The sequence below is a fragment of the Entelurus aequoreus genome, linkage group LG01 (genome assembly GCF_033978785.1).
Source record: "Entelurus aequoreus isolate RoL-2023_Sb linkage group LG01, RoL_Eaeq_v1.1, whole genome shotgun sequence".
Lineage (NCBI taxonomy): Eukaryota > Metazoa > Chordata > Actinopteri > Syngnathiformes > Syngnathidae > Entelurus > Entelurus aequoreus.
In genome coordinates this window covers 38,141,315-38,166,593 of record NC_084731.1, presented here as the reverse complement: position 1 = coordinate 38,166,593, position 25,279 = coordinate 38,141,315, and the positions used below count along the sequence as shown (strand labels likewise).

Sequence of the window (25,279 nt, the reverse complement as noted above, 5' to 3'; positions counted from 1 at the left end):
TCGCTGGAACGCAGGTGAGCACGGGTGTTGATGAGCAGATGAGTGCTGGCTGGCGTAGGTGGAGCGCTAATGTTTTTATCATAGCTCTGTGAAGTCCCGTTGCTAAGTTGCTAAGTTAGCTTCAGCGTCGTTAGCAACAGCATTGTTAAGCTTTGCCAGGCTGAGAATTATTAACCGTGTAGTTACATGTACATGGTTTAATAGTATTGTTGATCTTCTGTCTATCCTTCCAGTCAGGGATTTATTTATTTTGTTTCCATCTGCATTCGAGCCAGATGCTATCACGTTAGCTCAGTAGCTAAAGAGCTTTGCCGATGTATTGTCGTGGAGATAAAAGTTACTGTGAATGTCCATTTCGCGTTCTCGACTCTTATTTTCAAGAGGATATAGTATCCGAGGTGGTTTAAAATACAAATCCTTGATCCACAATAGAAAAAGGAGAGAGTGTGGAATCCAATGAGCCAGCTTGTACCTAAGTTACGGTCAGAACAAAAAAAGATATGTCTTGCACTGCATTCTAGTCCGTCACTCTAACGTTCCTCATCCACTAATCTTTCATCATCGCTCAAATTAATGGGGTAATCGTTGCTTTCTCGGTCCGAATCGCTCTAGCTGTGTTGAAAACAATAGGAAAATATGAGGAGGCGAACAACTGACTACGTCACGCTACTTCCGGTAGGGGCAAGGCTTTTTTTTATCAGAGACCAACAGTTGCGAACTTTATCGTCGTTGTTCTATACTAAATCCTTTCAGCAAAAATATGGCAATATCGCGAAATTATCAAGTATGACACATACAATGGATCTGCTATCCCCGTTTAAATAAAAACAATTCATTTCAGTAGGCCTTTAAAAACTACCGATAAAGGTGAAGTTATAACACTGAAACGCCCTCAGGAAAAGGTGCTTTGAGACATGGCTAGTGTTTGTCCGCAGTGTTGTGACTATTTCAAAATCATTAGTCCTTGTCTCCATGGCGACACATCAAGTACATGTAATTCAAATATCATCCCTGTAGAACTAGTGATAGCTATACATGCTTCACTAAACACACTGCAGCACGTCGGAATCATGACAATGGATATGCTAGAAATGGTCCATAGTTGGCAAAGTCAAAACAAGACTTCATTGTGCCTTATGTGAACCATTGAGACATCCATCATGACTTTGAACACACTACACGCAAGCGAATTAATTCATACTTAGTCAACAGCCATACATGTCAATTTAAGGGGGGCCCTATGAACAACGCCAACACTGTCATAAATATGTGCCATATGAAACCACACTAAACAATAATGACAAACACATTTTGGGAGAATATTTGCACCGCAAACACAACATAAACACTACAGAACAAATTCCCAGAATTCCCTGCAGCACCAACTCTTCCGGGACGCTACAATATAAACAAACACCATTGGTGGATCTACACCTAACATCGACTGTAATGATACCAAATACAGGACCCTATATAGTCGATACTACTATGATTACATTGATATTTTTTAGCATTTAAAAAAAAAAATTATATTATGTTTATAAACTCAGGAAATATGTTCCCTGGACACACGGGGACTTTGAATATGACCAATGTATGATCCTGATCATGACTTGGTATCGGATTGAAACCCAAATTTGTGGTATCATCCAAAACTAATGTAAAGTATCAAACAACAGAAGAATAAGTGATTATTACATTTTAACATAAGTGTAGATAGAACATGTTGAAATGGAAAATAACTAGATATTAACAGTAAATGAACTAGTAGATTAATAATTCATTTTCTACCACTTGTTCTTATTAATGTTGACAAAATAATAGAATGGAAAATGACACAATATGTTACTGCATATGTCAGCAGACTAAAATAGGAGCCTTTGTTTGCTTACTTACTACTAAAAGACAAGTTGTCTTGTATGTTCACTATTTTATTTAAGGACAAACTTGCAGTAAGAAACATATGTTTAATGTACCCTAAGATTGTTTGTTAAAATAAAGCCAATAATGACATTTTCTGTGGTCCCCTTTATTTAGATAAGTACCGAAAAGTACCAAAATACATTTTGGTATTGGGACAACACTAGTGTCTACTATTGTACAGGTTGCAAGTGATCTACAATTGATAATAAGTACAAACATGATGCATTTTGCTGCGTACTTCCAGCTGTCACCATGGAGACAGTCATTTACAGCACGTCCATGAAATCATGCTCCAGCCTGAGGTGTTTTGTACACAAATCAAAGCTGCACCCCTGGCCTAATTGAAGCTCCTCTATAGAAGTATTACTGTAGCAAAATGATTAGCAAACTTGTATCTCAATCTGTGCGTGTGTAATTTAATTCACATGTGTGTGGGTAATTCATACCAGTGTGTGGGTAATTCGCTCTGCGTGTGTATGTTTTAAGTTGTTTGTCCGTATTTTGATTTGTCAGTGTGTAAAAAAAATATCTCTGTTCATATTTCGATCGACATGTGTGGAACAAAAAATGTGTATGTGCGTATTTATCACTTGCTGTAAATAAAATTTATGTTTTAGCAATAACGTCGTCGTCAGAAGTATTTTGTATTCAAAAGAGTAATCATGTAATAACATAGAGGCCGAAATGATCGGTGGCTCCCTTAGAGATAGGGCGACTGTGAGAAGCGTTGTCTTTCGAAAGTAATTAAGACTAAAGCCGCTGCTTCTCCACATTAAGGAGCCAGATGAGGTGGTTCGGGCATCTGGTCAGGTTGCCCCCCGGACGCCTCTGCGGGGAGGTATTTAGGGCACGTCCGACCGGTGAGAAACCACGGGGAAGACTGTGGGTCTCACAGTCATCTCTACAGACTAAAAAACAATGTTAATAAAGTTATTTGTTGTAAATTGATTTATATTTCTTTATTTTTGTCATCTTTAATGTTAATAAAGATATAATGTTACGCAGGGGTGTACTTATACTAATTGTATTGACAAATGGTACTATTTATAGTGGCGGAAATCAGTGTAGGGAGGGGGGCGAAATGTCTTCCTTGGGGCGGCATAACAGAAAACTATTGAGAAGCACTGTGCCAAATGGATTGAGATGCAATCTTCCATGAGTTTAGTAGATCAGCTTTGCGTGCTATCAAGTGTGTACGTTTTTTATTACGCATTAATTAACCTTTAATGAATGAATGAATGAATGAATTCATTAATTTATTTATTTATTCTGGCAGACATATATAGCAACACTTCATCAAATAAATGAATGAATGAATGAATTAATTTATTTATTTATTCCGGCAGACATATATAGCAACACTTCATCACTATTTGTAATTTGACAGACATGCAACGGCACCCACCGAAAAGGGATACGGAAAAAAAAAGCAAGAATGCTTATCCATGTCCCGCCCCTAAATTACAATCAACTTATATGTTGGTTATATATGTTGGTTATGTAGTCCAAATTTCAACAGCAGATTTGATGGATACATGACAATTTTAGAACAAGAATAACATATGCTGGAAAACACTGTCAATAGCATTGAACGACCATTAGATTAGCTCCATCTTGCCTGGGTATCTTTTGTCTTCTGAAGCCTTATGTGGTGTGTTATGTCCCTTATTCCACAGTGAGTTCTTATGCACCTCTGTCCCACAGTTGAGATAGTCCAAACAACTAGTCATGTTTTTGATAGTTTCCCAACAACACATTTTTTATGGCAAGGTTGAACACTCTTAGGCTAGAAGGCTCACATTGTCCAACAGTTTCACCCCCGCTATAGATAGCGTTTGAGCCTTGAATGTGGAATTCATAATGTTATGTTTCAATTTCAGGACACCCCTGAGTTCATGTGGACCATCTCTGAGTGAAAACAGACTGTATATTTGCAGGTAGAGCCCTTTGTGAGGCCATAAACATAACTTGAAGGCTACTGTATTGGATTATATCATGTAGTTTAATAGATCAGAGCCTTAGTTTCCTGCAGCCAAGATCCTGCATGGTTACAATATACGACAGAATATTGTTTTGTTTTGCTGGGTAGTTGTCTTTCTCACAACGTCAGCATAAAAGCAGATTAGAGAACATCAAAGTTCTGACTTTTAAAAAAACAAAAACAGCTGAGCTTCCATTAGCCTCATTTTATTTGGAATACTTTTCATGTTTCAATGACGAAGAAAAAGCTGTTGCATGTCTTATGGTAGCTTCCCTATTAAGCGTTAGCAATTCAAGTGAAGAAATAATCAAATCTTATTCATCCGGCAAAAATGGGCAGAGTTTTTAATTGAGTTCATTTGAGAAAAGCGCAGACACTCTGCATACTTTCCACACCAACCCTTCACAATGGAGGCCTTCTTAATGATTTATTCTTCAGCATTCCACTGGTGCTAATGGCAAAAGATGATATTTGCGAGCATTAGTGCAGAGACTCCTTCACACTCTTTGTGTTTGAAGGAGCTTGCAGCACATCCGGGAAACATCGTCTCATCTATTAGAGGCAAAACAAGCAAGTCAGGTATTAGAATCATACTTCTACTCAACTCTGTCCCCTTTTTTATTTTACCTCCTCTTTCTTCTGCCTCACAAACACAGAAGAGTCCACGGTGACTGAAGTGGAACGCTTGATTTTGATGAAAAGGTTTTACTTTGGGCTGCGGCTTTGCACAAGTATGCACTGAAGTGATTCTGGCTCCTTAAGAGGATCATTCTTTGCCTTGAGTCAGTCTGCTCCACATATTTCACACATGATCACAAACATTGCCACAGAAAGAAAGCATTGTGGTGAAGATTACTACTGTATGTAGTGGCAGACACGCAGTGGAATTAATATCTCACTCCCTTATGGTCGAAACCAGAAGTGTCGAAGCTTTTTCCATCTAGGGCCTTGGTCGGCCATTTTGATATTTTTCAGTTTCAAAACCAATTTCATCTAGGGTTGTACGGTATACCGGTACTGGTATAGTATAGCGGTACTAATGAATCAACAACGGTACTATACTTTGTTTGAAAAGTACCGGTTCCCGGGCATGACGGCGCGTCGTCACGTCATAACATTGCTGGTTTTGCGAGCAGAGGAGCATGTTCGATAACACACAATCACGGAGTACTTACAAGCAGACACAGTGTGTAGACAGAAAAGGGAGAATAGATTCATTTTGGCTTAAAAACTAACAATAAAGGTATATTATACAGTGTTTCCCATAAACTGCCAAGATACATGTGGCGGTGGGGGCGTGGTTATGGGTGTGGCTATGGGCGTGGTCACCATTACATCATCGGGTAGTTTGCATAATTTACTACAATGATTTGATTTTCTCTAAAAAGGCTCAAAAAATGTATACTTACTAATTAATAATAACAGTTTTGTTTTAAATGTCCATCCATCCATCCATCCATCCATTTTACAATATAATTACAACACTTTATGTACATATTTATATACAGATTTGAACAATAAGTTATTCACTGAAATATATTTATTAATTGTGGTTCTTACAAAAAATATGTCTTATAAAATATAAAAGCTAAAATGTCTCAAACCTCTGCCCCTTTAATTAGTGCATACTAAATAATTTAACTTTAGCCTACTACTACAACCATATTATTTACCAGCAACATGAAGTGAAACAGAAGCAGAGGTGTCCTGCCACAGTCAGTAACAAATAAACAGAAAACTGTAGTGGTGGTAGATAGACACAGAGCTTCATCAAACATCTGATCCTCTGAACAAAGAGCTCCAAAAATCTTGAACTTTAGACTGCCATCCGTTTTACTCCCTACACTTAACCATGTGTTTCCTACTGCCTGCAGACTTTGCACCCTTTGTTATATACACATGTTGTGTTTCTAATATAAATACATTTAATAAAGTCAAATACAAATAAAGCAACAAGAGAAGTATCCTACACTTCTCTTTTGTAAAGTAAATCTGAACAGCCGATATGGGCATCTACATCAACTATATGATTTGCCTGAGAAGCTGGAGAGAATTTTTAATTAATTAATTAATTAATTTTTTTTAAATTTGTGGCGGACGTAATTCTTTCGTGGCGGGCCGCCACAAATAAATGAATGTGTGGGAAACCCTGTTATATATTATTATATATAATTATTATTTAACACTGAAACGCCCACGGCAAGAGGTGCTTTAAAACATGGCCAGCTAGCTAGCGGCGAACATCCATTCGCAGTCGGCAGTGTTTTAGCTACTTCTACATCACTAATCCTCGCCTCCATTGTGACAAATAAAGTACGTTTCTTTCAAGTATCATCCTTGCAGGGCGAAGAATAGCTAAACATGTTTCACTACACACCGTAGGAGGATACGATAGCTAACCACTAACAGCAAGCTAGCACCCTGAATGTAAACAAATGCCATGGGTGGATCTACATCTAACATCCACTGTAATGATACCAAGTACAATAGCGTCTCTAGTCGATACTACTATGATTACATCGATTTTTTTTTATCGTCACAAATTTTTGTTTCCTTTTTTTTAAACTCATATTATGTTTATAAACTCAGGAAATATGTCTCTGGACACATGAGGACTTTGAATAGGACCAATGTATGATCCTGTAACAACTTGGTATCGGATCGATACATAAATTTGTGGAATCATCCAAAACTAATGTAAAGTATACAAACAACAGAAGAATAAGTGATTATTACATTTTAACAGAAGTGTAGATATAACATGTTAAAACTGAAAGTAGGCAGATATTAACAGTAAATGAACAAGTGGATTAATAATCATTTTTTACAGCTTGTCCCTCATAATTTTGACAAATTAGAATAAGAAATGACACAATATGTTACTGAATTTGTCAGCAGACAAATTAGGAGCCTTTGTTTGCTTACTTACTACTAAAAGGAAAGTTGTCCAGTATGTTCACTACTTTATTTAAGGACAAAATTGTTCTTCGAATGCAAAAGGAAACATATTATTTGTTCAAATAAAGCCAATAATGTCATTTTTTTGTAATCCCCCTTATTTAGAAAAGTACCAAAATACATGTTGGTACCAGTACTAAAATATTGGTATCGGCACAACACTAATTTCAACATACATATATGTTTTTAAGAAACAGCCTGCATTGTTAGGATCCGCTGCTCGGATCACAGTTTGTTTACTTTTTAGTGTCACGTGTGTTTTCAGCACCTTGTTATTGTTTCTGTTGCCATGACGGCAGATTGCGCTCACCTGCCTCTGGTTAGCGTTCGGGACGCGCACCTGTTGCCCGAGCGCTAATCAGAGGGCTATTTAGTCTTTGCCCGGGCCTCACTCGGCCTGGCTTGCTAATTTGCTTTTATGCGACAGCTAACGACTTCTTCGATTCCTGCTAGCTTTCATGCCATATTATTTTTGCTTGCTAGCTCCCATGCTAGTCCCTTTGTTTTTGTCTTTTGTGCTATGTACACGTCTTTGTTTTTTCCCTGCTATGATGTATTTGCTTAAATAAATCATTTTCCTACCTGCACGCTGTGTCCGAAGCCGTCTGCATTCCTGAGAGAACAACCTCGCACCACGATGCGACCAGGTCGTTACATGCATGTCAATTTTGGGTCATTAATGTCAACATTTCAACTTTTTCTCGATACATAAAACTCTTTAATTCCACTTATTATGTTCTGTTTTTTAGTACAGTAATACCTCAAGTTACACGCTCAATTCTGTGATGGATCCAAGCTTACAACTCAAAGCACTCGTATTTCAAATCTGCGTAGTATATTGAAATGGATGAAAATGAAGTTAATCCGTGCATGCCCCCTCCCCAAAACATCACCATGTAGCATGCCTTTTTAAAAGAAAAACTAACTTTTTGCGAATAAATATTTTTTGAAAAGCAATACAATAGAATATACTACAAATAACTACAGGCATATTTTTCAATTATGTAATAATATTGTACAGCATTGACCTTGAGCAGCGGACTTCTGCAGGTGTATTCTTAAGGCTAGTTTACCTATAACTTTGTTGCACGAGACGTCATGTCCGCCTGCAGACCTGGCACGACTCAAACACTTATTAGCAAGCAAACACGTGTATTCTTAGAAAACTGTCTTTAATTAATGTTGCCTTTTTTTATGCCAACAAAGCAGGCATGCATGATAGAAAGCACTCAAAAGTAAAGTAACGAGTCATCTTAAGATATGCTAGCTCAATGCCAATTTACATTGGATATGTCATATACAAGTTACTGATTAGCATTAGTGATTTTACATGGACAAAACTACAACTAAGATGTACTTTATAATCAAACAACTGCTGTGTTATAAGTACAATACTTACAGTATACACACTTTGTATGACTCAACAAAACACAAGAATGTCGCATTTAACTTAATGGCAAAGACTACGGCATCATACTTAGGACAAACTGAAATTACTACATAATTGCTGTAATATCGTAGAAACTCTAAAAAAGAGAAACTTGTCATTAGTTTTGTTGGCTTTATTTACAGACAGTTCGGCGACATGCTGCTCTCAATGTATCGTGTGGTTGGGCTATACTGTACTCAGTGTACTATACTTAGTGTACTGGACTCAGCGTAATGTTGGAGACTTTTTAATTGTTGCACAGAATGCTGACTGATGGCTTTGCCCTGAGCGTCTCCTTTGTTTATGCCACACACTTTTGGAAGATTGAAGCCGGCTCTCTCAGCGATTGTTTTTCTTCTTCTAAAGCGTTCTGATAAAAACCGAGTTTCCTTTGTGAGCAGTAAAGGCGAGTAATGTGGGCTCACATTATGAAAGCCTTTTGATGTCATGTCAGAGTTGTCAGGCGAACAAAGATGAGCGAGAGCTGCTCGAGACGCTTCTTCCTATTTCAACAAGGACTTATTGTGCTGTGCTGGTCCCTCCTAACCAGACTGGTCAACTCTTCTTTAATGCATTGCTTCTTCTCCATTACACACTTTTAATCACTGCCACTCTTCCCCTTCGTCACTGTTTTTTGTATTGTTCTGTGTGGGTCAAGTGGAATCTATCATACTGAGGTATATCTCTAATATGCATATGCACGTACATGCTGAATAAACAGGTATCGGACACCTCGGTTTCCTTAGACGCGTCCTCGCTCATCCATGCAGACTGGACACTGGCTGAGAGTTAGTGGGCAGCAGAGGCTGGAGATGGCTCTCTTCGTTGCTTTGTTGGGTCTGCTCCTGTCTCTGGCCATGCTCCCACCACCCCAGCAGAGGATGGCGTGGAACACCGCAAAGGCCACCACAGTATATATGTTTTTTTGTCTTTAATGTCCTTTGTTTTCTTTGATGTTTGAAATTTCCCTCTTACAAACATGCTTATGTGTGCTATGACTATGAGGGTTTTTTCCCCGCCCTCAGTCTGGACCCCCTCTCCAGGGGCCCAGGCTTAGACTAAATATTTTTTCTCTCACCCCCCCAGCATTTACCTGTTTCTCACCTTCTTTGTGCCATCCCATTCCTAACACATAGGGTTCAATATGATGCCGGTCCACCTTTTGCAGCTATTACAGCTTCATCTCTTCTGCGAAGGCTGTCCACAAGGTTGCGGAGTGTGTTTATCAGAATTTTCGACCATTCTTCCAAAAGCGCATTGGTGAGGTCACACACTGATGTTGGTCGAGAAGGCCTGGCTCTCAGTCTTTGTTGTAATTCATCCCAAAGGTGTTCTATTGGGTTCAGGTCAGGACTCTGTGCAGGACAGTCAAGTTAATCCAAACCAGACTCTGTCATCCATATCTTTATGGACCTTGCTTTGTGCACTGGTGCACAGTCAGTCAATTGTCAAAAATGTTTTGGTATCCTGGAGCATTCAAAGTTCCTTTCACTGGAACTAAGGGGGCATGCCCAACTCCTGAAAAACAACCCCACACCATAATTCCTCCTCCACCAAATTTCTCACTCGGCACAATGTACCGTTTTCCTGGCAACCTACAAACCCAGATTGCCAGATGGAAAAGCATGATTCATCACTCCAGAGAACGCGTCTCCACTGCTCTAGTGTCCAGGAGCGACGTGCTTTACACCACTGCATCCGACGCTTTGCATTGGATTTGGCGATGTATGGCTTAGATACAGCTGCTCGGCCATGGAAACACATTCCATGAAGTTCTCTGCGTACTGTACGTGGGCTAATTGTAAGGTCACATGAAGTTTGGAGCTCTGTAGCAACTGACTGTGCAGAAGGTCGGCAACCTCTTTGCACTATGCGCTTCAGCATCCGCTGACCCACTCTGTCAGTTTACGTGGCCTACCACTTGGTGGCTGAGTTGCTGTTGTTCCCAAACTCTTCCATTTTCTTATAATAAAACAGACAGTTGACTTTGGAATATTTAGGAGCGAGGACATTTCACGACTGGATTTGTTGCACAGGTGGCATCCTATGACAGTTCCACGCTGGAAATCACTGAGCTCCTGAGAGTGGCCCATTCTTTCACAAATGTTTGTAGAAACAGTCTCTATGTCTAAGTGCTTGATTTTATACACCTGTGGCCGGGCCAAGTGATTAGGATACCTGATTCTGATCATTTGGATGGGTGGCCAAATACTTTTGGTAATAGTGTATATCTGATTAACATCCACATATGGAAGAGGCCTGCGTCGGATATAAAACATTTGGAATTGCACTATTCACACAGACATGAACAAATATGGGTGGACAAATTGGAATTGACCTTCAGTGTGAACAAGGCCTTGGACATTGTGTTCCTGGGTGTTAATCACTTACTTAATGCCTTTCTACATACTCTTACGGTCATTGGTGGTGAAGTGACTCGGGATCTTGTAACATGAGCGCCTTTGAAGCGGCCTCACATTGTAAAGTTTGCGCATACGCTGTGATCAGTTGTCCAATCACGCGTTATCATTGTAAGTGTTGTCACAAAGCAACGTGACAAAGGAATAACACTATATAAGCTTTCATGTCTCAGATTGGGGAAGTTGGTGCCCAATACTGACTTTGTTTTCCTCTGCTTCGATCAACTTCACTGCACGTTAGCAATGGCCAACCACGGAACGCCAAATACCGACCTGCTCGGCGGTTTTTCACCGTTAAAATCAATGCATATGAAGCTCATGAACTTTCACTATTCCGCCATCGCCGACAAAGACCATTACCACAACGAGTTTCACATTTCCACACTCAAGAACATCAAGCTGAGGAACCTGCTGAGGTTGCAAAAGGCTGAACTGAAAAAGAACAGTGAGGTCCTTGCAGAACAAGTGGAGGAAATCGCTAGCCTGAAAGAAAGCCTTCAAGCCCAGCAGGCAGAAGTTCAGCAGAGCAAGTTGAAGGTCAAGAAGCAGCAAGCTCAAATGTTGTCCCTGGAACAAAGTGTTCAGGAGCAACTCGCTGAGCTCCAGCAGAGTCAGAAGAAAGTGCAAATGCAGAAATCTCACATCTGCTCTCTGGAACGAGCTCTGCTGGAGCAGCAAGAAGCGCTCCAGCAAAGCGAACAGAATGTCCATGAGCACGAGTCCGAGATGGCTTTACTACAGCAGAACGTGCAGCAACAGTCAGCACAGCTGGAGCAGAGCGAGCAGAAGGTGGAGGAGCTGGAAGAGAAGATTCAAGGGTACATCGAGTCGGCCGAGCAGGACAAATGCAACCAGAAGATGAAAGAGGACAAGCTGATGGAAGACCTGCAAGCGAACCAAGCCAGGCTGAGAGCGCTGGACGAGCAGCGTAACAAGAAGAATGATCACTTCTGGTCGGGCATTTGGAGCCGAAGGAAATCATCTGAGAAGCAAGAAAAAGATGGCAGGAGAAAAGTGGAGAGTGAGAAGGCTGACAGGAAGGAAGTAAACATGAAGCTGAAGTGTGACGAAGAGATGACAAAGGAACAAAGGTTGGAGAAGAATAAGAAAGAAACTCACAAACAGCAGCAACGTAAAGTCGCTTTTAACCTTTGAGTTTTGCTGCTGACCTCTGTTCTGTACTTTGTCATTTTAATAAAGAATTAAGTGAGGAAATAGAACTTGGATTTTTTTTAACACAATCTAATAGAGGACTTGATGAGATATCAGCATTTATCAGAGACAGTCAATCAATTTGTGGTACGGTTGCGTGGCCAGGGCGGTTTCAAATTGATGCAATCATATAATTGGCTATGACATGCACATTAGTTTATAAAAATATGATATACATATATTTAAAGACAAATCTGTTATAAGCCTCAGCAGCTACATTTTATTGACATTATATTGTTCTCTTTTTCAATTAATACTGCTTTTATTGCTACAGTGGTCTGAAATCTGACAGCACTGACAATGTAACAGTTGGAACAAGGTTGTTTATGTTGCAGACGGAGCACGTTGAGGTAATTCATGTACCCTGGAGAGTAACCGCAGAGTAGTTGGTTGTTGGATATTCACCTCCGTAGTTACATCAGCGGTTTTCTGCTTTCGTGGTGGGGGACGGAACGCTCGCACGAGAAGTACCTCTCTGAACACTGGTCGTTTATAACTTAAGAGAACATCATTGGGGCCTGATCTACTAAGATCCAAATACCAGGCGTTAAACAACGTGTGCAAACTATAAAATTGTGTGTACCATTAGTTAAGTTAAGTTAAAGTATCAATGCATGTCACACACAGTGAGCCTGTTTCGTGTGATCTACTACTGCATGTACCATTGATAACAGGTGCAGACGCCCTATTTACTATAAACGAGGGTTTTGCGTGTACTACATGGCTTTCTCCATTGAAACAATCATTTAGTGCACATTCATGTTGTCATGCGCCTACCTGTGGCGTGTTACTATGTTTTCAAACATGCAGTCGACATGTACCACTTTTTATGGACATTTAGCAGCAGCCCTGCAGCGCGTCTATAATGGGTAATGCACTCATGGAAGATGCTAAAACTAACTACAAGCGTGCCCTGGAATGGTCCAGGTGCAAGCAAATGCATATTGCAGTACATATTTTTCATATATGAAATAAGTTGATAAAACATCTTATGTATTACAAAAACCAGCAGACGCCAAAACACAAACATTTAATTTGTATTAATCAATCCCGTGTGCCATCATGCAGCTTTAAAATGATAAAATGATGTTACTGAATAGACAATATGTTCAATATTTGCATTTTTGACAGCCCATTTATGTTGACAAGCATACGTAGGTATACGCTGCAGCTCAATCCCCTCCTTTCTCACAGCTATTTCTATTTCTGAAGAAAGACACCATCCAGCCATTTGTTTTCTACCGCTTACACAATAAATAGCTTTTCCATATTTTTGTGGATAAATGTCCACCTTTTGGCTATTGTCCACATAATTGCCTTTTGGGTTGGCTGCACAGAAGGGATGGGAATTGATAAATATTTTTCGGTTTAGATTACGCTTTCTATTCTGCTAAAAGATTCGGTTCTTTATTGTTTGTCTTGCCAGTTCTTATTTGGAAAAACAAGAGAACAAAAAGAAGGATTAAAATTATTTTGATTACTTTAGCGGTAACATGACCTTTCAAAGCATACAGTGAAGTCTTAATAGGCACATATGTAGCATAGAAAACCTTTTGAAAATAAATGTAAGAAATAAATATTATTCTGTAGAATTTAACAAAAAATAAATCATGTGGAAATTACTCAAGAATATAACATTTATTACAATGCGGTAAGAACTAATTACATGTGGCTTACAGTTTATGAAAACCTTGTATTAAAAATCTCATTAAATGTGAAAATAAATAAATAAAGGATTATTATTATTTAAAAATGGGCCGCACAAGAAATAAAAAAATAAAAATTTTTTTTTATTTTTTATTTATTTTTTAATTAAATCAACATAAAAAAACACAAGATACACTTACAATTAGTGCACCAACCCAAAAAACTTCCCTCCCCCATTTACACTCATTCACACTCATTCGCACAAATGTTATTAATATTTGTGGTTCCTACATTATATATCAATAAATATCAATACAGTCTGCAGGGATACAGTCCGTAAGCACACATGATTGTATTTTTTTATGACAAAAAATAACATTAAAATAAAAAATAAAAAATAAATGTTTTATGTCCTGTCCAGCTACTTAGGCAAATCATATTGTTGATGCAGATTCCCATATTGGCTGTACAAATTTACTTTACGAAAGAGATGTGTGGGATACTTCTCTTGTTGCCTTATTTGTATTTGATTTTATTAAATGGATTTATATTATTATTTGGTGCAGCCGGGGCGGAGCAGGAGGGGATAGAAAGAGGAAAAAAAAGGAAGCTAGACAGAAAAATTGCGGGGACAAGAGGGGAATAAGACAGAGAGACAACAACAATAAAAAAACAGAACAACAACAACAACATCAGCAAATAGGATATGTACAAATATGATTGTAAAAGTGATAGCAAAGAAGCAGTTGGTGAAATAAATAACACAGAAATGACATTGAACATTATTACACTACAAATGGAGCAATACAAATACCAATAGAAATACCACTATTGATAATGAATAACAATAATTACCTCCATTATCAACAATACAACTGTTTAAATGCAACAATACATATATGTAATGATAACTTGAAATACAAAAGAAAGCAGATAAATGGAAGGGAAGAAAGAGAAGCCAACTATATTAACCTTGTAGATTGTTATAGTAACAATAGGTTAAGCTTTGTCAGCCATTACTAGTTTCTCATTGCAATATTTAAGTTTTGCGCATTTCTAGGGGTAATAGAAACGCAGCTATTGTGTGTGTGAAGGGTGTGTGTGAAGGGTGCATGTGACGTAAATGTAAAGCCCTTTGAGTATCATTCCAGGTATAGTAAAACGCTACATAAATACAGACTGTTAGGAGACTATCCACAAAAAAAAGCAAAGAGGCTGAATGGGGGAAAAACGTGTACCTGCCAAATGCGCTGGGTTGTCCAAAAATGAATGCTTCAATGTTGTTGCATTTTAAATATTTATTTGCTTGAAATTAACGGTGAAAAAACTTTCCAAACTGTATGCCATACAAATAGACTATAAAAATGGGACCCATTACCTCCCTGCTTGGCACTCAGCATCAATGTTTGGAATTGGGGGTTAAATCACCAAAATGATTCCCGGGCGTGGCCACCGCTGCTGCTCACTGCTCCCCTCACCTCCCAGGGGGTGGATTAAGGGGATGGGTCAAATGCAGAGGGTAAATTCACCACACCTAGTGTGTGTGTGACTATCAGTGGTACTTTAACTTTAACTTTAAATGCGGTCTTTAAATGTGATCTAAATGGGATAAATGCAGTCTATCAAACTAAATGTGATCAATGCATTCAGTGCAATCAGCAAAGTAGGACATCCCCTGTCACCCTCTCACTTCCGCCAGGTGAACAGCTGATATGCCAGGTGAACAGCTGATACCACTTCTGCTGACGCACCACACCATACGTGACTCATATACCGTCAATCACCGATAATAAATTTACTCTGTCGTACAAAGAAAATGCACAACAAATAACATAAATAACCTTAGCGGGTACCTACACAGACCATATACCATACGAACCAGCACAGTTTGATCATCACTCTGTCACGTGGGGGTCGCATATTTGTGCGGGATCGTTCCTCCAGTGCAACACAAACACTCCGGACAAAAACGTGAAGGTAAGAGATGGTTTAATTAACATAAATCATAGCCAAACAGAAAAACAAGCAAAAGAAAAGCGTGCCGAACGCACGGGAAGCTAAGGCTAACACTTAGCACCAGAGTCGGGAACATGAAATACAAAAAACGTGACTGATGCTTACCGCAAACAAGGAGAACAGGACGAGTGAACAAAAAGGCAGGTTTAAAGGCCTACTGAAATGAATTTTTTTTATTCAAACGGGGATAGCAGATCTATTCTATGTGTCATACTTGATCATTTCGCGATATTGCCATATTTTTGCTGAAAGGATTTAGTATAGAACAACGACGATAAAGATTGCAACTTTTGGTATCTGATAAAAAAAAGGCTTGCCCCTACCGGAAGTAGCGTGACGTAGTCAGTTGAACATATACGCGAAGTTCCCTATTGTTTACAATGATGGCCGCATGAAGTGAGAGAGATTCGGACAGAGAAAGCGACAATTTCCCCATTAATTTGAGCGAGGATGAAAGATTTGTGGATGAGTAAAGTGCAAGTGAAGGACTAGTGGGGAGTTGAAGCTATTCAGATAGGGAAGATGCTGTGAGAGCCGGGGGTGACCTGATATTCAGCTGGGAATGACTACAACAGTAAATAAACACAAGACATATATATACTCTATTAGCCACAACACAACCAGGCTTATATTTAATATGCCACAAATTAATCCTGCATAAAAACACCTGCGTGTTTGTTACGCTAGCTCCTAGCTCCTCTGCTAGCTCCTAGCTCCATAGAACACGCCAATACAATTCAAACACCTGATCAACACACACAATCACTCAGCCCAAAAGACCGTTCACCTAACCCAAGGTTCATAAAGCTTATATATTTTTAAAAAGTTACGTACGTGACGCGCACATACGGTCAAGCTGTCAAATGTTTAGCAGCCAAGGCTGCATACTCACGGTACCTGATATTCAGCTGGGAATGACTACAACAGTAAATAAACACAAGACATATATATACTCTATTAGCCACAACACAACCAGGCTTATATTTAATATGCCACAAATTAATCCTGCATAAAAACACCTGCGTGTTTGTTACGCTAGCTCCTAGCTCCTCTGCTAGCTCCTAGCTCCATAGAACACGCCAATACAATTCAAACACCTGATCAACACACACAATCACTCAGCCCAAAAGACCGTTCACCTAACCCAAGGTTCATAAAGCTTATATATTTTTAAAAAGTTACGTACATACGCAAAAAAAAGTTGCGCACATACGGTCAAGCGATCAAATGTTTAGAAGCCAAAGCTGCATACTCACAGTAGCACGTCTGCGTCTTTGTCATCCAAATCAAAGTAATCCTGGTAAGAGTCTGTGTTGTCCCAGTTCTCTACAGGCGTCTGTGTATCGAAGTCAAAAGTCCTCCTGGTTAGAGTCTCTGTTATCCGAGTTCTTCCATCTTGACTGCATCTTCCGGGAATGTAAACAAAGAAGCGCCGGCTGTGTACTGTTGTTGCTGACTACGTTCGAAAAATACGTCCATTTCGCACCGACAACTTTCTTCTTTGCTTGCTCAGCTTCCTTCTCCATAATGCAATGAACATGATTGAAACAGATTCACGAACACAGATGTCCAGAATACTGTGGAATTATGAAATGAAAACAGAGCTTTTTCGTATTGGCTTCAATGTGGAAGGCATACCCGTGTTCGCCGGTCTACGTCACGCGCATACGTCATCCTCAGAGGCGTTTCGAACCGGAAGTTTAGCGGCAAATTTAAAATGTCACTTTATAAGTTAACCCGGCCGTATTGGCATGTGTTATAATGTTAAGATTTCATCATTGATATATAAACTATCAGACTGCGTGGTCGGTAGTAGTGGGTTTCAGTAGGCCTTTAAATAGTGTCAGTGATGGCAAACAGGTGCGCGTCGGGAACACAAGTGGAAGGTGAAAATAATAAGTAAACATGGTGACGAAACAAACTCACAGGTGCACAAGCAATAACAAAAGGAGTCCAAAACTAACAGAAAACACAAAAACGTGATCCGGCCCACGGATCATGACACACTCCTGATGAAATCCAAATAATACCTCATCTGATATCATTATCAGCAGAAAAGGACATAATCCGATATTTTCTTTTTTTGGGGCCAATATTGGTTATATGATATTTCTGGACATGCCTTGTTTTGTTTGTGTTGTACATGTTTGGCATGTTCCATTTAGGGAACATTTACATTTGCACTCGCACAATTAAGGCCCCGTTTACACTAAGCCGGATAAGGTTATCCAGGGTAAATCACACCTAACCTTATCCGTGTCCACACACAACAATGCCACCGTTTAAGACCCCCTCCCCCCTCCGTCCGCCGGCGCAACGCGACCTAGTACGCATGCACGGAAAATGAGCACGTCGTAGTCACTTCCAGTGTTGCTTTGTGTGCAAGTTCTTAAATGTAACTTATCTGAACAATATCCAGTGTTGTGGTAATTCAATGAACTGGAATCCAGTGTGCTGTGGGGCCCTATTGTAGTGACTCACACCTGAGACATCATAAATTAATCAAATCTTTATTAGACACTTAAACAATGTGATAAAGAACATTTTACATCAATCAATCTAGGGATCTAGATATCCGGTCAGGACACTCCTCACTATTTTGCCTTCACCTTCATTGCCCATTCATATTTGGTGACTTTATATACTCTGGATCTAGACATTGAGTCTGCGACATACATGGCGGACAATAACTGATACAGTCTGCTTTGCCAGTCCAAATGCATTCGCCGTTTTGCATTGTTTTTCCTCGACGGCCAGGTAATACAAAGCACACGCTACCTTTTTTATCATCACATCCACTGGAGCTCGCATTCTCGTTGACTCTTCTTCGACAAATGGACAAAGTTTTTCGCTAAGTAGAATCTCAGCTGACCAGGACATTGGAAAGTTCTCTTGCTGTCTGAGAAGTGATGTATCCCAAATAGCTGCAATCGCCTTCTCTTAAGTTAAAGTTAAAGTACCAATGATACTCACACACACACACTAGGTGTGGCGAAATTATCCTCTGCACTTGACCCATCACCCTTGATCACCCCCTGGGAGGTGAGGGGAGCAGTGGGCAGCAGCGGTGGCCGCGCCCGGGAATCATTTTTGGTGATTTAACCCCCAATTCCAACCCTTGATGCTGAGTGCCAAGCAGGGAGGTAATGGGTCCCATTTTTATAGGGTATTCATGTGTGATTTCCACAAGCGTCTGTACATGTAAAAGAATGAGAAACACGGGTGCCTTCATATTTCCAGTGGTTAGCTCCAAGCTACGAAACCGCTTTATTATGAAGCTGGCTGTAGTGTGTTCTTTCTGACGTCACTTCCTCTCCGAACTCAGTTTGTAAAAGATCAATGAGTCGGAAATTCAAGAGTTACATGGCTGACTTACCCGTGTAAAAATTTGTCCGAGGAGGGGGACCTTAAACGATGGTTTAGTGTGGCTGAAACAGGGCTTAGGCTAAATAATTTTTCTTTTTAGGGGTTAAACGACTTAGTGTAGACATGGCCTGAACCGGTTTGAAAAGTAGTAGGAAGAAGCAGAGCTTATCTGTCTCAATATTAGCAGTGAAAAGTTGTGTTTTTTCAAGTGTTGAGCTCTAAATGGCTGCTCAGTGGGCTCTTCACACTCAGCCTGCGGCGTGTCGTCTGCTGGGATAGACTCCAGCACCTGCAATAGGACAAGGGATGCTGGTCTATGCTCAGTCTTTCAAGCAGGCTTTGACTTGACGCTTTGAGGACAGTTGGTGAAAAGAAGCCCTGGCTGTCTTTCTGTGGTGCAAATGGAAGGCATTCATTTGGCCCACACAGAAATTAATGATCACTTACCCGGACGACATAATCGGACTTCACGCTGTCGTCCGATACTAAATTGCTTCTTTTGTTCCGCAAGATTCCCATGTTTTTTTTCTTCTTCTTCGCGCTTCGTCTTTGTCATTGTCATTCTCTCTCTCTCTCTTCCTCGGCCATTTTCTCTTCCCCAGGTTGCTCTGTGTTATTGGTCATTAGGCGTTTCCATGGAAACAGACACTTTTGGTAGGAATTGGCGTGCTGTAAAAGCAGCACCGTGATGTTCGGCACAGAGAGCCCTTGTCTCCTTCAGTGCCAGATTGTCGGCTTTGCTATGTCACCTGTTAGGATGGAGCGGCACGGCGCCGAGGATGATGCGTTTTGGCGGGGCCGCATATAGGAAAGGTCATAGAGGTCACCTGAGCCCACATAAAGGAGCACACGTTACCCTGAAGACTTTTCTCGGTGGCTTATTTGTCCGTCAGGGTTTGTTAGGTTGTAATGCTGCTAGCAAGGAGCCTGTTGTGTGTGTGTTTGTGTGTATGTATGTGTGTGTGTGTGTGTGCGTGTTCTGGCAATTCTTACTTAATGGGGACATCGCTCTGTTTACACAGTCACCTTTAGGGGACCGCTGACGGTATGGGGACAAAAAAACAGGTCCCCTAAAGGGAAACCTTTTTAAATCATAGTCAGATACATTCTGAAGATGCCCAAGTGATTTTATTTTTTTCTTATTTTTTTTTTAGGATGACATTTTCATACAGCATGATTATAAAACATTATTTGCCTTAAAGTATGATTCACATTCAGAATTTCCCATCCTTCTATATATGGTAGTTGGAGTTGCAGACAACTTCATTAATGTTAAATAGCAGTTTTCAGTAATGTCACAGAAGATGCAGGATTTGCTTTAACATTTAAAAGTGGTGAAACTCCCTATAAGAGGACAGCTGTAGTGCTGTATTCTGAGGATCATGTCATATTTAATTTGAACTTTTTTTCTTTTTTTTAAATGGTCCTCAGTAGTCACGTACAAATTTGTGTGAATTATGCAAAATTATTTAAATTTGGTCCCCATGAACTACAGTATATTAACTCTTTTTCCCCAGGGTCACCAGTAAGAATGATCAGCACATGACTTCATCAATCCAGAGATTTAAAGACGTGTATGAGCTGACTGGGCAGTGGCCATTTTACCTCATTTGTTTTATGCCTTCACAACCTGTAGAAAGGGTGGTTCCCACAAGTGATGATCAAAAACTTGGTCCCCATTCCAAATGATAACCTCTGTGTGTGTGTGTGTGTGTGTGTGTGTGTGTGTGTGTGTGTGTGTGTGTGTGTGTGTGTGTGTGTGTGTGTGTGTGTGTGTGTGTGTGTGTGTGTGTGTGTGTGTGTGTGTGTGTGTGTGTGTGTGTGTGTGTGTGTGCGTATGTGTGAGAGATTATGGCTATGCTCATATTTTCATTACGGAAGCTGAGCTGCCAGAGTTACAGTCGATAATGGACCTGCAGTGTCTGCCAACCAGTATACCTTTAAACTAGGGTTGTACGGTATACCAGTATAAGTATAGTACCGCAATACTAATGAATCATTTTCGGTGCTATACTGTCTCTGAAAAGTACCGGTCCCGCCGTCGTCGTCAAGTTGTGTCATTTCTGGTTTACGGGCAGACGTGCATGTTCCGCAGTGCACAATCACGGAGTACTTATAAGCAGACACAGTGTGTAGACAGAAAAGGGAGAACGGACACAATTTGATTTAAAAACTAACGATAAAGGTGAAGTTATAACACTGAAACGCCCTCAGGAATAGGTGCTTTAAGACATGGCTAGCTAGCTAGCGGCTAAAGTCCAGCCCCAGTCGGCAGTGTTTTAGTTACTTCTAAATCACTAATCCTCGCCTCTATGGCGACAAATAAAGTACGTTTCTTACGAGTATCATCCCTGCAGGACGAGGAATAACTAAACATGCTTCACTACACACCGTAGCTCACCGGCATCAAAATGTAAACAAATACCATTGGTGGATCTACACCTGACATCCACTGTAATGATACCAAGTACAGGAGCGTGTGTAGTCGATACTACTATGATTACGTCTACATTTTTTGGCATCACAACATCTTCTTTCGGTTTTTTTAAAATTTATATTATGTTTATAAACTCAGGAAATATGTCCCTGGACACATGAGGACTTTGCGTATGACCAATGTATGACCCTGTAACGACTTGGTATCGAATTGATCCCCAAATTTGTGGTATCATCCAAAACTAATGTAAAGTATCAAACAGAAGAATAAGTGATTGTTACATTCTAACAGAAGTGTAGGTAGAACATGTTAAAAGAGAAAGAAAGCAGATATTAACAGTAAATGAACAAGTAGATTAATAATTCATTTTCTACCACATCTCCTTAATAATTTTGATAAAATAATAGAATGACAAATGACACAATATGTTACTGCATATGTCAGCAGACTAAATTAGGAGCCTTTGTTTGCTTACTTACTTCTAAAAGACAAGTTGTCTCGTATGTTCACTATTTTACTTGCAATAATACCCTTATATTTTTTGTTAAAATAAAGCCAATAATGCAATTTTTTGTGGTCCTTTTTATTTAGAGAAGTACCGAAAAGTTTGGAAACAATTTTGGTACCGGTACCAAAATATTGGTATCGGGACAACACCACTTTAAACCAGTGCTGTCTGAAGCTTTGATAATTTTACGAAGCACATTACAAGATACTGTTGGTCTGACTATAACGCGTGCTAAATTGTGTGTACTATTGGTAGGTGTGTTGCAGGTGGTCTACTAAGACAATTGGTAACAATATAAAATTAATAACAAGCGCAGCCAGTCATATTTAAATGAGATGTTTGCGTCTAAGGGGCGGGGGCATGTTTCATCAGCATCAGCAGCAACATTAGTTTTATTCATTCTTATTGTGTATGTCCGTAAACATTGCTCCAAAGTACGGATTTTGTGTTGATTTATATATACAAAAGTAAACATTGACATGTGCAAAGGCAATAATATATGATAAAACAAGGCGGCAACTAAAAAATGACTTTCTCCGGCCCGCGCATCCCCTCTTTATCACACAGGAAAATTCAGCAATGGTGAACAGCTGATTTTACTACGTCCGCTGACGTAAGCTGACTCGCTTCCCATATGTGACAATGGGATAAACAAATATACTACAGTACTAAGACTATAGTAGCCATAAACAATTAGCTTCCACAGCTGTGGTGCCTAAAGTGCGGCACACGGGCCACATGTGACTCGGGCTGCAACTAACAACTAATTTGATAATCGATTAATCTGTCGATTATTACTTCGATTAATCGATTAATAATCGGATAAAAGAGACAAACTACATTTCTATCCATTCCAGTATTTAATTGAAAAAAAACAGCATACTGGCACCATACTTATTTTGATTATTGTTTCTCAGCTGTTTGTAAATGTTGCAGTTTATAAATAAAGGTTTATAAAAAAAAGAACAAAAAAAAAGGAGCCTCCGCGCATGTGCATATCATAGATCCAACAAATCGATGACTAAATTAATCGCCAACTACTTTTACAATCAATTTTAATCGATTTAATCGATTAGTTGTTGCAGCCCTACATGTGACCCATGACTCATTTATCATTGGCCTAATTAAATTACCAAAAAAAACACAAGCAAAAATTTTAGACAACAGCAAAAAACAAGATGAGAACAAAACTAAATGTTGACATCAGCTAATAACAACAACACAAAGATTTGTCTTTAAAAAAAACAACACAAAAATAAAATAAACATAGTTGATGCAGGGGTAGATCTTCCTTTGGCTTTTACCTGAGCTTAGTGATATTGGGCTGGAAAAGGTTGGTGACCACTGGTTTACTAGGATACAGTGTTATGCAGAGGTACTTATATACATTTTATAGACAAATGATACCATTTATAGTAGCGACGGAAAGCGGGGTGGGGGCGTTTGAGAAGCACTGATTTAGTGCATCAAACCGACATACACTATATTGCCAAAAGTATTTGGCCACCCATCCAAATGATCAGAATCAGGTGTCCTAATCACTTGGCCCGGCCACAGGTGTATAAAATCAAGCACTTAGGCATGGAGACTGTTTCTACAAACATTTGTAAAAGAATGGGCCGCTCTCAGGAGCTCAGTGATTTCCAGTGTGGAACTGTCATAGGATGCCACCTGTGCAACAAATCCAGTCGTGAAATTTCCTTACTCCTAAATATTCCAAAGTCAACTGTCGGCTTTATTATAAGAAAATGGAAGAGTTTGGGAACAACAGCAACTCAGCCACGAAGTGGTAGGCCACGTAAACTGACAAAGAGGGGTCAGCGGATGCTGAAGCGCATAGTGCAAAGAGGTCGCCGACAGAGCTCCAAACTTCATGTGACCTTCCAATTAGTCCACGTACAGTACGCAGAGAGTTTCATGGAATGGGTTTCCATGACCGAGCAGCTGCATCTAAGCCATACATCACCAAGTCCAATGCAAAGCGTGGGATGCAGTGGTGTGAAGCACGTCGCCACTGGACGCTAGAGCAGTGGAGAGGCGTTCTCTGGAGTGATGAATCACACTTTTCCATCTGGCAATCTGATGGACGAGTCTGGGTTTGGAGGTTGCCAGGAGAACGCTACATTTTGGACTGCATTGTGCCGAGTGTAAAATTTGGTGGAGGAGGAATTATGGTGTGGGGTTGTTTTTCAGGAGTTGGGCTTAGCCCCTTAGTTCCAGTGAAAGGAACTTTGAATGCTCCAGGATACCAAAACATTTTGGACAAGTCCATTCTCCCAACCTTGTGGGAACAGTTTGGAGCGGGCCCCTTCCTCTTCCAACATGACTGTGCACCAGTGCACAAAGCAAGGTCCATAAAGACATGGATGACCGAGTCTGGTGTGGATGAACTTGACTAGTCTGCACAGAGTCCTGACCTGAACCCGAAAGAACACCTTTGGGATGAATTAGAACGGAAACTGAGAGCCAGGCCTTCTCGACCAACATCAGTGTGTGACCTCACCAATGCGCTTTTGGAAGAATGGAAGAAAGTTCCTATAAACACACTCAGCAACCTTGTGCACAGCCTTCCCAGAAGAGTTGAAGCTGTAATAGCTGCAAAAGGTGGACCGACATCATATTAAACCCTATGGGTTAGGAATGGGATGGCACTTCAAGTTCATATGTGAGTCAAGGCAGGTGGCCAAATACTTTTGGCTATATAGTGTATACATGTGGTGCGTCCAATGTTTTTGAGCTCATTTAACCAAAATGTTAGCAATATGTAGTAGAGTTGTTCACAATAATAAACATTGTTGAAAATTTAGCATTATTACTTTGTCTTTAATGCAAGCTGTTCTGAACACGCAGCGCTGCTCGTCACTTTGCAGACCACCTCAGCCAAGTTTGATCAACTAGGCCACTGGAGTATTTCTCAACTTATTTTTCTCTCTGTCAGCCTTAAATGCTCCTGCAGACAAAATAAAAAAGGGATCCTACTTCAAAGCTCCTTCGCAAAGCCAACTTGAAAACACGTCAGTCAATTCCAAACAGATAATAATGAGGTCGGTGCCATGTTATTTTATCATTCAAATGGTTAGGATGGCAAGCTAATGTGTCAAATAGAAGACGAATAGAGGACGTCTACAAGGACGTGCATCAAATTAGGATGGTGAGAAAAGGTAAAAAAGGTGCGTAACTGCGCGGATTCTGCCCGCGTGGCATTCTCCCACTCGACTTAAGTGTCACTGCGCGCCTTTACCCATGAGTGAAGCAACCCTTAAATGTGGGCGTTTCCTGTCAAAATGTCCTCCCGCGTGTTCTCCCATCAACTTCAATACTTTTGTTCTCATGCGCTACTCTAAAGTATTTCCAACTTTACTTTCTCTAGTCTTGTCCCGTG

The 25,279-nt window shown here is 40.1% G+C and overlaps 2 protein-coding genes across 4 annotated transcripts in view; both read left to right on the top strand.

Moving 5' to 3' along the window:
• cacna2d2a (calcium channel, voltage-dependent, alpha 2/delta subunit 2a) overlaps nt 1-25,279 on the top strand; it is a 567,930-nt gene that overhangs the window by 67,087 nt on the left and 475,564 nt on the right. The gene's annotated exons all lie outside the window — the stretch shown is intronic.
• Nucleotides 10,751-11,918, top strand: LOC133663134 (trichohyalin-like). Its single transcript, XM_062067418.1, has one exon. It carries the CDS (start codon nt 10,955-10,957, stop codon nt 11,864-11,866), a length of 912 nt encoding a protein of 303 aa, XP_061923402.1. The 5' UTR covers nt 10,751-10,954; the 3' UTR covers nt 11,867-11,918.

Excerpts from the sequence above, each read along its gene's own strand:
- LOC133663134 (XM_062067418.1), top strand. The coding sequence starts at position 10,955 with ATGGCCAACCACGGAACGCCAAATACCGACCTGCTCGGCGGTTTTTCA.